Source organism: Vidua macroura, chromosome 21, assembly GCF_024509145.1.
Source record: "Vidua macroura isolate BioBank_ID:100142 chromosome 21, ASM2450914v1, whole genome shotgun sequence".
Taxonomy (NCBI): Eukaryota; Metazoa; Chordata; class Aves; order Passeriformes; family Viduidae; genus Vidua; species Vidua macroura.
This window is the reverse complement of record NC_071591.1, coordinates 1,048,117-1,061,944: the sequence shown is the minus strand read 5'-3', so window position 1 is coordinate 1,061,944 and position 13,828 is coordinate 1,048,117. Positions and strand designations below refer to the sequence as shown.

General features: G+C 45.0%; 1 protein-coding gene across 2 annotated transcripts in view; it reads right to left on the bottom strand.

Annotated features, from left to right (window-relative positions):
• The window catches only part of NR6A1 (nuclear receptor subfamily 6 group A member 1), a 75,109-nt gene that overhangs the window by 59,145 nt on the left and 2,136 nt on the right, over positions 1-13,828 (bottom strand). For both annotated transcript variants that reach the window (XM_053996358.1, XM_053996359.1), the window contains exon 2: positions 3,736-3,795. In XM_053996358.1, coding sequence (XP_053852333.1) covers positions 3,736-3,795 — 60 coding nt within the window. The remainder of the gene's footprint in view (positions 1-3,735; positions 3,796-13,828) is intronic.

The following is a 13,828-nucleotide window of genomic DNA, read 5'->3' as shown; positions in this document are numbered from 1 at the left end:
TGCTCTGGAGTGACAGCACCATCGCCGTGGCGTGGCATCTTCAGCATCTAATGGCTGCAATCAACATTCATTGCTGTCGGTGGGTTTTCATTTCTACCAACTCACTGATCAATGAATGCAAACTGCGGACCAGCCAGCCAAGGAGCACCCCTCCGATGGCCAGGGTGGCCTGTCCAGCAGGAAGAGTGACACTTTGCCAAAGAAATGCCCTATCCGAGTTCTGCCTCCCAAAACTGTGTGAGGCTGTGCCATTGTCCCACCAGAGAAGGTCAGGACACATCATCCAGCTCCTTCATGAGCAAATCTGAGTGCTAATTAAGAAATGCACAGGGATTTTTAAAGGAGCAGAACATTTGAGGAACTAGTTCAGTTTTAATAATAATAAAAGTGACACCCAATTGGTAAATCTCTCAGTAAAGCATAAACCTACAGTTTTACCATGTTATAGGAAATTAAATTACCAGGTGATAGGAAATTCAACTTCCTCCTGAGTGAGCCAAGCTATGGAACAGCACTGGTCCTACAGAGTGACCAGTGAGAGATGAAAAGGGACTGAACTGTGGGGCTTTGGATTGACAGGGGCAAGAATGGGAGGAAGCAAAGCAGAAAATAACGATTTAAGGTGCTGCTGCAGAGAACATTCTTCAGGGCTGTGGTGGGCAGGGCCAGCCTCAGTAATACTGGAAAGGTGAGGAGCTGGAGCTGAGTGCCTGGGGCAGGCAGGGACCTTCCTGCTCTGTGGCTGTGCAGGGAGGAGCAGGCATCTCTGCATGACAGACAAACTGGCACTGCAGACAGAAGAGCAGCCTCTCGAGCTGCCCTCCAAGTATTTCCACATGAGTGGCATGACATACCTGTCCCAGAAATGCCCCTGTCTCTGCACAGTGCGGGGCAGGTCAGGAGGGAGCTCCTGCGGTGCCCCCACGGCACTCAGAGCAGGGATGGTGGATCTCACTCTGCTCAGCAGTGGTGCCAGTCACTTCCCTGGGCAGCAAAGGGTCCAAGCACTTCTCTTACACCTGGTTTGCTCCCCCAGTTGCTCACAGGATTATCCTGAAGAGCCTGTTCAGACATGCTGTGCTGCCATCCCACAGGAACCCTGTCCCTCTCTGCAGCTCAAGTCAGAACAACTCACCAAGGACTTCTAAACTCCAGTTTGGTGAATATTCAAAATATATCTGCTTGCTCTGTTCAAAGACTTTAACTTGTTCAATTTTACACAGGAACAGCTCCAAGTTCAACAGCTACACACTAAACAGACTGAACTTTGCAAAAGTGGAATTTTAGGGAAAATCTCCCCTCTCTCTGATGGCAAAGAGCCCTATTCAGTCACCCACAGCCCGGGTAAGTGTGGTGGCTTGGTACAGGGAATTTACCACAGCAGTGTAACAGTGAACAGCCCTAAAGCATGCTTGCCAAATTGTTTTAACATTATGAAAACAAGACAAATGACTCATTTTTGATGCAGTTTGACATTCTGCCTTTGAAATCTCAAAATTTTCAGCATGCTTGGCAGACTCATTCGGAAGTGAGAGTGCACAATTTGGATTTTTTCCAGAGACATCTTACATGATGTACAAGAAAGCACTTTTGTGTTATTTTAAACAGACATTTCAGCCAACTGGTTTTCCTCATGTATACCTGCATGAAAGTAGAAAATGTAGAAGTCCTGACAGAGGTGTTCATCTTTACTGTGAGGACATGTGAAAATAATTCACTGCAATTACTCTGAATAAGACATTTCAGATAAACAGGGAAAATTACAGTAAAGGGGCCATTACCCCAGTTTGCCAATGCACAACAAGCCAAAGGCTTGAGCACACATTCCACACCTCTCAAATGCTCTGGATGCACAAATAAGCTTAAAACTTGGGTTCCTACTTAAAAAATCCTCCAGATTTTTTTTTTTTTTGCTTTAATTTTGGTAAGGAGACAGCAAGGGAAAAAAAAACTAAGGGAAGACAGGCATGTTCAGAATGTTTTTAAATCCATGCTTGGGAAGCTTCAGATGTTTGTGTCAGCAACTGTTTGCTGCCTACCAGAGACACCACCCCGCAGATCCACCTGCCCCAGGGCACATCAGGGTGACACTGAACACCAACACACTCAGTGCTGCCACCACAGCCATGGGACAGCTGGGGCTGGGGACGTTTGGGACCTGCCCAGCAGGAACTGCCAGGGCTCATCCATCCACACTGGAGGGCTGGGTCATGGTCATGAGTGACCAGAGTGGCCACCAGCACTCACCGGGTGATCGAGAGACAGGGAGACATCAAAAGAACTCGAGGAGCTCGGTTTATTTAGTTTATCAAAAGTTTATATAAATATCTTCATAGGGAACAGACAAGCATTTTTCAGTTTAGCAAAAGATAACAGACATGAAAGCTGTAGCTAGACAAATGCACACTGGCAATAACATACAGTTATTTAAGGGGGGAAAGAGGGTCAGTCAGCTCATGCTGGACAGCCCTGCCCTTTTTCTGCAGATACATTCTGCTGGGAGAATACTGTGGAAAATTTAGTTATGTTTTAATACCTGTCAGTGCACAGGAGTAAACATGAGCTATATCAGGCCACAAAGGTTCAACAGAGCATTAGCCAGTATATCATCATGAACTACACGTCTCTACATAACAAATTATTCTACACACGCATGTGAAATTACCTGTTTCCATATAAAATTGATAAACTGCATGAAAACCTAGCTAGATACCAACAAAGATGTGTTTTATTAATCAACAGGCAAGTAACTGCACACATGTTCACAACTGGGAGCCTATCCCCCCGTGCATGCACTCCACAGGGCTGTTCTCACTATAAAGGAAGGAACCAGATTTTCACTCCCATCACACAGGAACCACAGTTCCCCAGTAAAAGTAAGTGCAAGTCCACCAGCACAAAGGCATGTGGAAAGGACCATGTCCTGGCTCTGGGAGGCTTTTAGCACTTGTGAACATCTGAACATTACTTTGAACCGAGCTGCCAGATAAAAGTCTGCCACATTTGAAAAATCCACAGAGTTCCCAAACAATGAGATGAAAAGTTGCTCTCAATGAGGGGTTCTCAGCCCTGTTAAACACACGGTTTCCCAGTGCCACCAGTCTGACAAGGGCCTGTTGCCATCTAGTGGATTCCCATCGACTGGTCCCTCCACAAAGCAAATGCCACTAGATGGAGTGTTAAGAAGGAATTCTGAATTCCTACTTTTTCAGGTGTCCAGCAGCTCAGGTTTTTCAAAGTGTCAAAAAGTTACAGGCCCAGAATTACCCTGAAATTGAGGAGGATTTCACCAATTGCTCTTGGTTTCATGAGAAATTTCAGGCTATAGATTTTCAAGTGTAATAATGACACACTACAGAAAAATACTCCCACGTCAACATAATTTACATCAGTGATAGAAACCCTCATTTAACACTCATTTACATGAGTGATAGAAACCCTCAGGGGTTTCTATCACTCATGCAAGGGTCTCCCTCACTGAGATACCTCTGGTGGCAACAGGTTTGACACAGCCTGCATTCTGCTGGTGTAAATAGTGATGTACAGACCTGGTCTGTGCTACTTTAGTGAGAAATACCTCAGCAGCTCTCAGCTATGGGAATCCCCACTTCCATGAACAAATACCAGCTGTAAAACTTCTCCAAGTCTCTACCATGGAGTATCAATTCACATCTCTGGATTATCTCAGAATGAGAAATTCTACCTGGTCACACATGGCAAGAAAAGGGTACTTACTGCCCACGGAGTTCACAGGGAGGACAGGAGAGGAGGAACTCATCTGCTCCACATCTGTAGCTAATGGGAAAGTGAAAATGAGAAAGATGTGATGTGCATGTTACCGAGAAGGTTTTACTTTGAAAACTTTCATTTACACTGAAATGGAATACACATGTCTTCAGTCACCCGAGGAAGCTGCTTTGAGGAGCAGGTCATTTTAACAGCATCAGTTCCCCCTTTCAAGGTATTTCTATCATACACATTATCTGTAGATCTGCTTTTCTCAGCAGTCATATTAGTAATTTATAACTTGTGATGGTTTGAGAATATCAATTCAGAGCAACTTCCAGCACAAAGAAAGTCTAAATTATATCAGGTTTAAACTGTATGCAGAGCATTACTGTGAAATGAAAGGACATGATGATCTCCCATCTGTGGCCAGTGAACCTTCAAAAGATTCCTGATCAGAAGAGAGATCCTCTTCCAAAGGCTGGCAAGCTGCTGGAATTTGATCTGGAGCAGCATCAGAAACAAGTGTCTTTAAGCACAAGACACTCCAAAGCTTTATTTTCTAGCAGCTGAAAGAAGAAACAGAACTTCCTGCCTGTGTCTGCCAGTGAAAACCCTCAAAGTCAGAACGTGATCAAAAACAAATGCCAGATTGCCCTCTGTGTTTTGGAAAGGATCCACCTTTCCAGGACTCAAACCAGGAGAAAACCATCTTGCACTAACAGGGCCAGTTTTAACCCAAGATGAGGTGGAGCCAAGATGCAATCTTTGGGCTTGATCTCTCCCAAAAACCACAGCCCCTCTCAGCACATCACCACCAACACCCAAGTCAAGCAGCTCAGTCTCCATCTCTGTGATTTTGATGCTGGTAGGTCTCACATAATTATATACTGTGTAACTCTTGTTTAGCTCTAAGACCCAATAAATGCAGACTACAAGTTTGCATTCCTAACCACAGAACACAGCCCCAGAAGCACAACTCCAGCCCACAGCCAGGCTTTGCTGCCAGCCCAAATCCTGCCTTTCACATTCTTGCAATTCCCATTTCTCGGGCAGTTCCCTGAGGACCACTGTTTACACTGAAAGTGCAAAGTTCTGCTCTAATTAGGCAAACCACAAACAGAAGTAAACACTTCAGCAGACCATCTTTACAGAACGTGAGAGCAGACACTGCACCACACTGACTAAATCCTGCTGCCCTACTTTGATACCACCCCGAGCCTCCTCAGTGTAGCTACTCAAAGCAGCAGCTTTAGTTCATCATGTTAAACACCAGCCATAGCTGAGAACAGCAACAAACACAATTACAGACTTACTCAGCAGTGCCCTGGCTTGTTCCTGTCCCACTCCCCACTGAATTACCAAGGCATTTACTGCCTAGAACATCTACACATTAATTTATCATCTTGCTTGGCTCTTGCAGCAGTGCTCAGAATGAGCATGTGACATGCTGGCTGCAGACCCCCCAACAGGCTCTGGATTACACTGCACAGGGCTCTGATGTGCTCAGAGAAGAAAAATTATTTTGCATCTTCCTATTTTTCACCTTAAACTATAGTCTCCCTAATTTAGGAACTAGCAAGCCATATATTACACGTGTTTTGTAAATGAAAAAAAAATATATATATATTCATATGTAGTACAACCATTTCAGGTTCCTGGAAAGAGTTTTGTATTTTGCCTATTGAAAGCTACATATGCTTTCACATACATCCAAATGAAGGCAAGCAGTAAGTGCAGGCTGAAGTTACTCTGACTCTTTGGAGAGCAGAGCAGAGTGAGCACAAGCTGTTTTTGAGGAGGGTTGAGGGAGCAGCCCAGCAGATGGTCACTGAGGTTACCTGCTGCTCTGGCACACGGAGGTCACTGCCCGGCCCCGGCCAGATGGCACAGGGCAGGCACTCGAGCTGCTGCTGCCAGAGCCAAGGCACTCAGGGCAGTAAGCTACACCTGCCAACATCTGGAATAGCTTATCAAGTATCATTCAAAGAGCAACTAAATAATGCATGTGCCTTCTGAAGAGAGGTTTCTGAGCGGGAAGTGTTTCAAGAGAGGCAGCGCAAATTCTCCAAGTCCTGAAATTTTAGATGTAATGCCACGTTACAGGCTGCAAACAGCAAAGTGTAACTATTTCCCAGCCATGCTTGGAAATTTCAGTTCCTGCTTGGAATGACGTGTTTTACTGACTATTTGTGATATGTTCACCAGCACAGACACCATGCTCACCACCATGCAGCTGCTCAAGTCTGAGGTCAGAGTTCCCCCAATGCCCTGCCCTGTGCTGCTGGGAACCCGGTGGTCCCACGGCCCGTGCAGGAACCTGGCACAGCTGTGGCATCCAAGAGCAGCAATACAGCAACATTGCTGGTCTTGTGCTACTACTGGCAGATGGTATTTATAACATATTAATCTCAAAATCACACTTTGCTTTTTTTCTAAGTACGTAGAAGCACAACTGCTTATTCTACACCTGGCCTTGAATAGATGGATTTAAAAAATTCTCTCTGTGTAAAAACACAGCTGTTTATTGAAATATGGTAATGCTGGTTTGCTCTCTTACCCATAATCCCCCACCCTTCCCTCCAGCCCTTTTTATCTTTATAATGATACATAATCCATTAAATTCCTAAAAACAATTTGTCTAAGGGAGAGGAGATACGGACTAACAGCCAGACTAAGATTTTGGAAAGTGGTTTGCTCTAAAAGAGGAAAAGGACAGAAGTCTGCTCAGCTATGAAGAGCTGCTGCTGCCAGTACAAGTATTTACCTCCTGACCTCTCTGCCCACTCAGTGAACAGTGCCAATTGTCTTCCTGTATTATATACTGTTTACAAGCCCTGAGTGGTATGAAAGGAATTAATAATTCAGCTCATGGAGCTGATGACCTTTATTGGGGTACCCCTATTTGCTGAGCAGAAATCAAAGCAAAAAGCTCCCTTGAAACCACAGGGTTTCTTTTTAAGAGTTTTTCACTTTACAGTCTAATTTGCCACCATAACATAAATCAATTATTTCTCGTGCTTTAAGCAACAATGCTACCTATTCTCAACCCCTCGATTTCTAACTTCCCATGCATCAAGCCAGGCCTTGTTCTTTGGCTTTTCCAACAGTCTGGTAAACACACTGGCAATGCCAGCATGGAGGATCAGGAACATTTGGGAAAACCAGCAAAAAAGATGATGCCATTTTGAACTCCTCTTGACCTCTGCCTGCCCTTGTCCCTGTTCATGCTAATTGAAGGGGTATATGGGCTACTCCTAGAAATGAACTTAGCCTGAACCTGTGACTCAGCATTGGACTTTGAGGTGCCCCCTCCCCAGTCTGGAGGAGCTCAGCAGGTGGCACAGGGCAGGTGGCACAGGGCAGGTAACAGCCCAGGTAACACAGTGCAGATGGCACAGGGCAGGTGGCACAGTGCAGGTGGCACAGGGTAGGTGGCACAGGGCAGGTGGCACAGTGCAGGTGGCACAGGGCAGGTGGCACAGGGCAGGTGGCACAGGGCAGGTAACATACCACAGGTGGCACAGGGTGCCCTGAGCACTCAGGGATTCCCGAGGTGGGAAGGAGCAGAAGGGGCTGACTCAGGGAGTGCCACCATGTCCCCCGTGCCCAGGATCAATCACACGTGGATCCGTGTGGCACAGGCAGTGCTGCTTGTGGGGCTGCAGGCAGGAGATGTGCGTGGGACAGGATGCTCCAGAGGTGACCCTGCCATGTCCCACACAAGGCACCAAGGGCTTCTGTTGGCCTCGTGGCCATCAGCTGTCACAGGCCCAGCCTGCACCATTCCATGGGGTTATCCAGGTCCAGGACTTGATGGTTGTGTCTGTTTAATTTTGAAGTTTCCATCAACCTTTTCCTTCAGGTTACTGAGGTCCTTCTGAACAGCAGCTGTGCCCTCCAGAGTATCAGCCTAGTGTCATCTGCAAGCCTGAGGAGTTTGTCCATCCCACCATCCAGATGGTTGATGAAATTGCTCCACAGTGTTGGCCCCAACACTGACTCCCGAGGACAGTCACAGCATAATGGCCACAGTTAGTGCTTGAACTCGACTGGCACCCTTTGAACAAAACAGCCCAGGTTTTCACCCAAACTTCCTGCTAGGATGACATGGGAGACTGCATCAGAAGCCTTGCCTAATGCTAAGGTTAATGACAAAATTAACCATGGATCCAGTCATTTCATCACAGAAGGAACGAGGCTGGTCAGGCACGATCTCTCCCTCTGGTAAACCCACAGTGAATGTTCCCAATTACCTTCCTGTCCTTCAAGTGCCTGGAAATGCCTTTTGGGAGGATTTGCTCCATACCCGTCCCACTGAGGGGCTGAGACAAGCCTGACCAGCCTGCAGTTCCCCAGAGCAGCTACTACTCAGCAGAGCTGAGCTGAAGGTGATTCATTATCCCTTATCAGCTAAATTTTACTATACAGAGACATTCCTCCCCTTTCCCCTACATTGGGTAGAGCTTGTCTCACCTCAGCGCTGAAAACACACATTGTTTGCAGAGAGGAGTGGGAAATAAGGTCATCTCATGATAAGTATTTTTACTTATTTTCATTTACATGGAACACAATCCCAGTTCCTGCTCACCAACAAAGCTGAAAGGAAACCTACACAGAGCCATGTACCTGCACTGTATTCCTCAATACACTCTCTACAAACATTGTTATTTTAAATGCCTGTTTACATTCCAGTAAAATTCTGTCAGCATGCTATCTGATTTATTGATGCCATCAAAAGTCACAGGATTCCTGACGTGCCTCCTGAGGCACAACAATCAAAGCAGAAAGGAGATGTGGTATCAGCATTACCACACACCTTATGGGCTGGGTTTCCAGAAGCCTCTGTGGTTTCTGGGACAGAGCACAGTGCTCTTCTGGAAAGCTGCTGCTTCCCTGAGAGGTTCAGCAGGGTCTGCTCCTGAAAAATGGGGGGGGCTGTGGAAGAAGTGCCCCCAGAGCCAGCTCGTGGTAAGAGCAAGACTCAGAGCAGCTCTCAGCCAGCTCATTCCTCTAAAGGGGACTCATACACATTTGGCATCTTATTTCAGACTTTTAGGCTACCAAAAGGGAAAACACAGTCAAGCACCAACGCTTTTCAGAAAAATTATGATGATGAAGAAAAAAGCCTGCCCTAGAAGACAGTGATCACGTCTCTGTTTCACACCCAGTGCCTCTCAGCACGCAGCACCCCAGCCCACAGTCACACTGTCTTTGTCCCTGGGCATGAGATTTTTGCATCTTCTCTGCCTGGAGGATGTTTTGGTTTATTCGGGTATTGCCTACCAGGCAGCCCAGCCTACTCCAGTACTGAAAGATCAATTGCATAATCAGTCTGTAAATCTGGTGGAAATTCTTTATTGACTTTTTGATCACTGATAAAGTGTTGGCCAACATAAGGCATACCACTGCAGCAAAATCCATCTAGAGTGCACTGGAATTTCCTACATTAAAAAAAGCAAGAATTGACTGATATTATACAAGAGATGCTATTTTCTGAAGAGTTACCATCCATGCAGATTAATACTGATCTCCTGCTAAATAACAGCGTGTTATGATATACAGAATATGGCAGAAATGTTGCAAACGAGGCAGCATTCCCAGAGGCAAGGTGTGCTAGACGGGTTAGAAACACCCCTGTAAGGGGACACCTGTCTGTGGGAGCAGAGACAGGTGTGGCTCTCATCTTTGTGAGGCCACCAGGACGTGCCTGTGGCTGCAGTAACTGAGCAGTCCTTCAGACTCCAGGTTTTCCTTCCGTTATTGATTCGAGCGTCTTGCTCCCGAAATTCAGCGATCAGAGCCCCACGGAGCACGTCCCTGTCACCAGAACAGCATCCCAGGTTTTGCTGGAGTGAAAGGCTCATATTAAGCATTTGGCCTCCCAGGGACAGGGATTACAAACGGGCAGGAATCAAGGGAAATTCGATTCTTTCTCCCCACCTACCTCTCTGCCTACTGTCTTCCATGTTTGCAAACCGTATTAGCTCCTGCTGCTTGCAATTCCAGAAACACTTCCCTTTCTCCTTGGGGCTCATCCCAGCCACATCTGCCTACTGCTGTAATCTCATTTTGCAGGATGCCACATCTCTTTGTAGCTTGTAATTGTGGTAACACATCTAAGCATGTTAGAAAGCACATCAGAAACTGCCTGACAGAAAAATGCTGTTTGGAATAGAAACATCCTTCCTGGTGTTTGGATATTTGTGGATATCTGTCTCCACTTGTACTAGAAAACTACCTTAAATGCAGAAAAATATCTACATTTTTAAAGAGAAAGCTCCTAATCTTTTCAATGAGAAATTAATTTTGGATTGAATTTAGTATACACTGCTGCTCTGAAGAACAATCTGACTCTTAAATGACTTTTAATCTAACCTAAATATACAGCAGTTCATGTTTTGCTGATTTCCATGAAAAGACAGTGCACAGTTTTGTCTTTTATAAAATCTATGTTGGAAGACATATGATTACAAGCTTTACAATTTAAAAATAATTGTTACATACATTTCTGTCTTCTTCCTTTAGGTGCTCCACAGATGGTGGTGTTCTGCTTGGGCAGTGGTGGGTGAGGCTGGTCCCCTGCACCCCACCCAGCCACAGACCATGGCCACACCTGAAACATCTCACTCTCCTCAGGAAAAATCATCCCAGCATGATCCACTGTCTGCTGGGCTGAGGGAGATGAGAAAGGCTGTGGCACTGCCATTTATTTTGCCATGATTATGGCATTTCTTATGTAGCAACTATTGCAGAGGTTTTCATAGGAAAAGAAAAAGCTATAAACAGGTCTCTTGTTCCAATTTATAGCATCTTACTATAATATTTTGTAGTATTTCTTATTTGAATTTCAAATTATTATTTGAACTCTTACTTGAATTCAAATAATCCCTATCCTAGAATAAAATATCCTACAGATGTTGGCAACTACAGTTCACTTATTATTGAGCAATCTACATATACTTCTTTTAGCATAACCCAAAGACAGAGAGGTCAAAAACCCAGAGGTGCATTTCTTCCCCAGGACCAGTTTGCAACAGAAGCTGTTTCAAACTTATGTTGTTTCATGAAAAAAGAGCAAAATTTTAAAATTCTGATCTTCTAGATAAAAACACGCTGCTGCTGGACCTGCCACTTCAGAACATGGAGGTTTGGGAACAGGAAACAAACCCTTCACCTACCAGCTATGGAAAAGAGGTAAATAAAAAAAATACAATCTACAAACACAACTCAGCATTACTGAAAACAAAACCCTGAGTGCAGGCTGGAGCTGGCGATGCAGCACAGCCCGTGGTGTGCACAGATTGCCTTTTACAAAAGCTGGGTGTAAGTTACCACTTGTGAGTAAGGACCAACACAGCCCCTTCCTTCTGTCCACACGAAGGGACGTTTCTGGCAGGGCCGGCGATCCCTGTTTCCCACATCGTGTGATTGATTGCACTCTCCCCCTTAGAAGAGTTGATTGGTTTCCTGGTGCCAGGAAAATGATTGATGAATATTTCAGGCCATGGGCCTCTCTTCCTGCTGGGTGTCCTTTTCACATGTCTCCAATGGGCCTGGGGATTTTTTTTCAAGACTAGGAAGTGTCATTTTTATGGATATCATCCTGTGATAGGGACAGTTCACTGAGCAGAGGCCTTATGTAAATCCAAGTGAAATACTAAAGGTCAGCTCAAGTGTTAAGGTGATGGGCCCAGCTGGCAGTGCCAGGTAAGCAGGAAAGCAGAAGTGGGCAAAGAAAAGCTTCACAAAGCAGCAGCAAACAGGAGGCAGCGAGCAGCCACACCCTGAGCTTGGCACAGCAGCAAACTGGTACCCAACACTGGCACCTTTCCTCAGCTCCCTTCAGTTGTGTACACCACCACGAGTACAGTAAATTTGCAGGTAAGAATAACCCACAGAAAGGGATTTCCTTAGCACTGCTGATAAAACAGGCAGAGGATAGAGAGTCTCCTGGCAAAAGCACTCACAAGACATCTGAAACAACATTCTTAGGAATAATTCTTTGTAAGTATTGCCAAACAACATAAAGCTACAGCTGTGAGACTGAATGGAGAGATTTTTGGAGGACAAGCTGGTGTTTGGCACAGCTTTCAGAGACTCGGAGCTCCTTTACAAACCTTTACTACAACCACGACAGCCATCATTGGATCACTTGGATTCAGGACCTGAGGGCTCTGCACCAGTTCCCACAGGTAAACCCTGGGCTGCTGAGCAGCAGCTAATCAGAATAAACCCTGCTCTGCCAGGAGCCCCGTGCTCATGCACAGCTCAGGTACAGCACCAGCAGGTGGGTGGGCAGTGCAGGGAGCCCACCACAGTGAGCCCCTTCAGACACTGCACCCCACATTTCCTGCAGCAACAGGAGCCTTTATCCAACACGAAAATTGTCCAAAGGACATCACAGTCCAGATTATGTTCCCATAAAAACCACTGAAGGTGTCCCCCCAAGTTTCACCTGGGATGTATTTCCAGACAAGGACATCACAGCAGTTTGCAGTCAGCCTGGTGTTAGAGCTGTGATAGATTTTTACTGGTTTTGGGTTGTTTTGGTTTTGTTTTTTACAAAGGAAAAAAGGGCTTTAAAAAATTAATCTTTCCCACTGACCAGACATTTCTCTGAGTTTAAATGTCACCACCTCTACAAGCCTACAGCTGGGATGATTGGGCAATGGAAGGCAGACATGTAACTTGTGCTCTCTGAAGGACGCAGGGTCCACCCTGGGTAAATGAAACCTCCTTATCGAGGTGCTGGGGAGAGCTCACATACCCCAGGCATATACTGCTTTCAAGATAAGTTATTGGCAATCATTTACCAATAAAGAACTTCGCTGAGGCCAGCCTCTCCGTGGAGTATTTCCTCTTTCTAACAAAACCTGGACAGAATCATTTTTATCAACACATAAAATCTGGAAGTCTTCTAATTATGTAATTAGAACTGTAATAATTAAGACCAAAGCTAAAGCTTGAAGGGTCCCCTTGTCCCCCAACTTCCCTTTCTCAATTAACTCTGCACAGTGATAACCACTTTGGCTTAAAGGCTAAAAAAAGGACAGGATCAAAAGGCTGGTTTAATACAGCTGGAGGGAAAGAATGCATTTCAGCTCCCCAGCAGCCAACTGATGAAACCCTGGGCCAATTCCCTATGTAAATGACTTAATTAGAATTACCAGATTACACTGCTGAAGGCTTTATTTAAATAGGCAGTTTATCAACAGGATAAACTGTGCTCCCATTCTCACAGAATGCTGGTGTAAATGCATCTGCTCAAAGCTCTACCACGTAGGAGTTGAACAGTAATTCAATAAACCACTGGCACATTTTCCCCACCAAAAAAAGAAATACCACAAAGGACTTGCCAGAGGCAGGACAGAAAGACAGCTATTGCTTCCCAACAATCAAGAATTAATCTCCCAGATGGGAAAGTTCCCTCATTTTCTATAATTCAATATCTTTATATTGTTTTATAGCAAAGCAGGGAAAAAAATCCTGTGGTTGCAGTGTCACATCACACACTGCAGCTGCTCAACATACAGCACTAGTCCTGGGCTCAGCACAAAAAGGCATGCATAAACCCATTTTCCTGATTAATGATCTACAGAAGCCATCAATACCAAATTCCAACTTTATACCAAGAGGTATTTTTCCATCTTTACCATCAAGTCAAAGAAAGGAGTTAAGTTGTTCCTAAATTACAAGTCTTTCATTTCCCATCACAGAACTGAGAAAATAATGCATAGGATTCTGAACTATTATTATTTACAAAAGCAAGAAACATCCACATTCAACAGGCCAACACTGAGCTGAAATAACACTGTAGCTTCTTGTTTATTCAGAGACATTTGACTTCAGCAGCGTTGCCATTCGACAACTCCATTTGTTTTTCTTCCTAAATCTTCAAAGAAATGTTTATAGCAAGTAAACTAAGACCCAACTATATCAATGAAATAGTCTTTGTTAAGCAAAGGCTTATCTCATCAGATGCAAAGCAACCAAGCATAAAGAACCACTAAAAATGTCAGTGTGCGCCAGTAAAGTTTGGGAATGCTGTGGAAAAGGGAAGGGATGCAGGCAAAGGGATTTTTCTTTGAAAACCTTACAT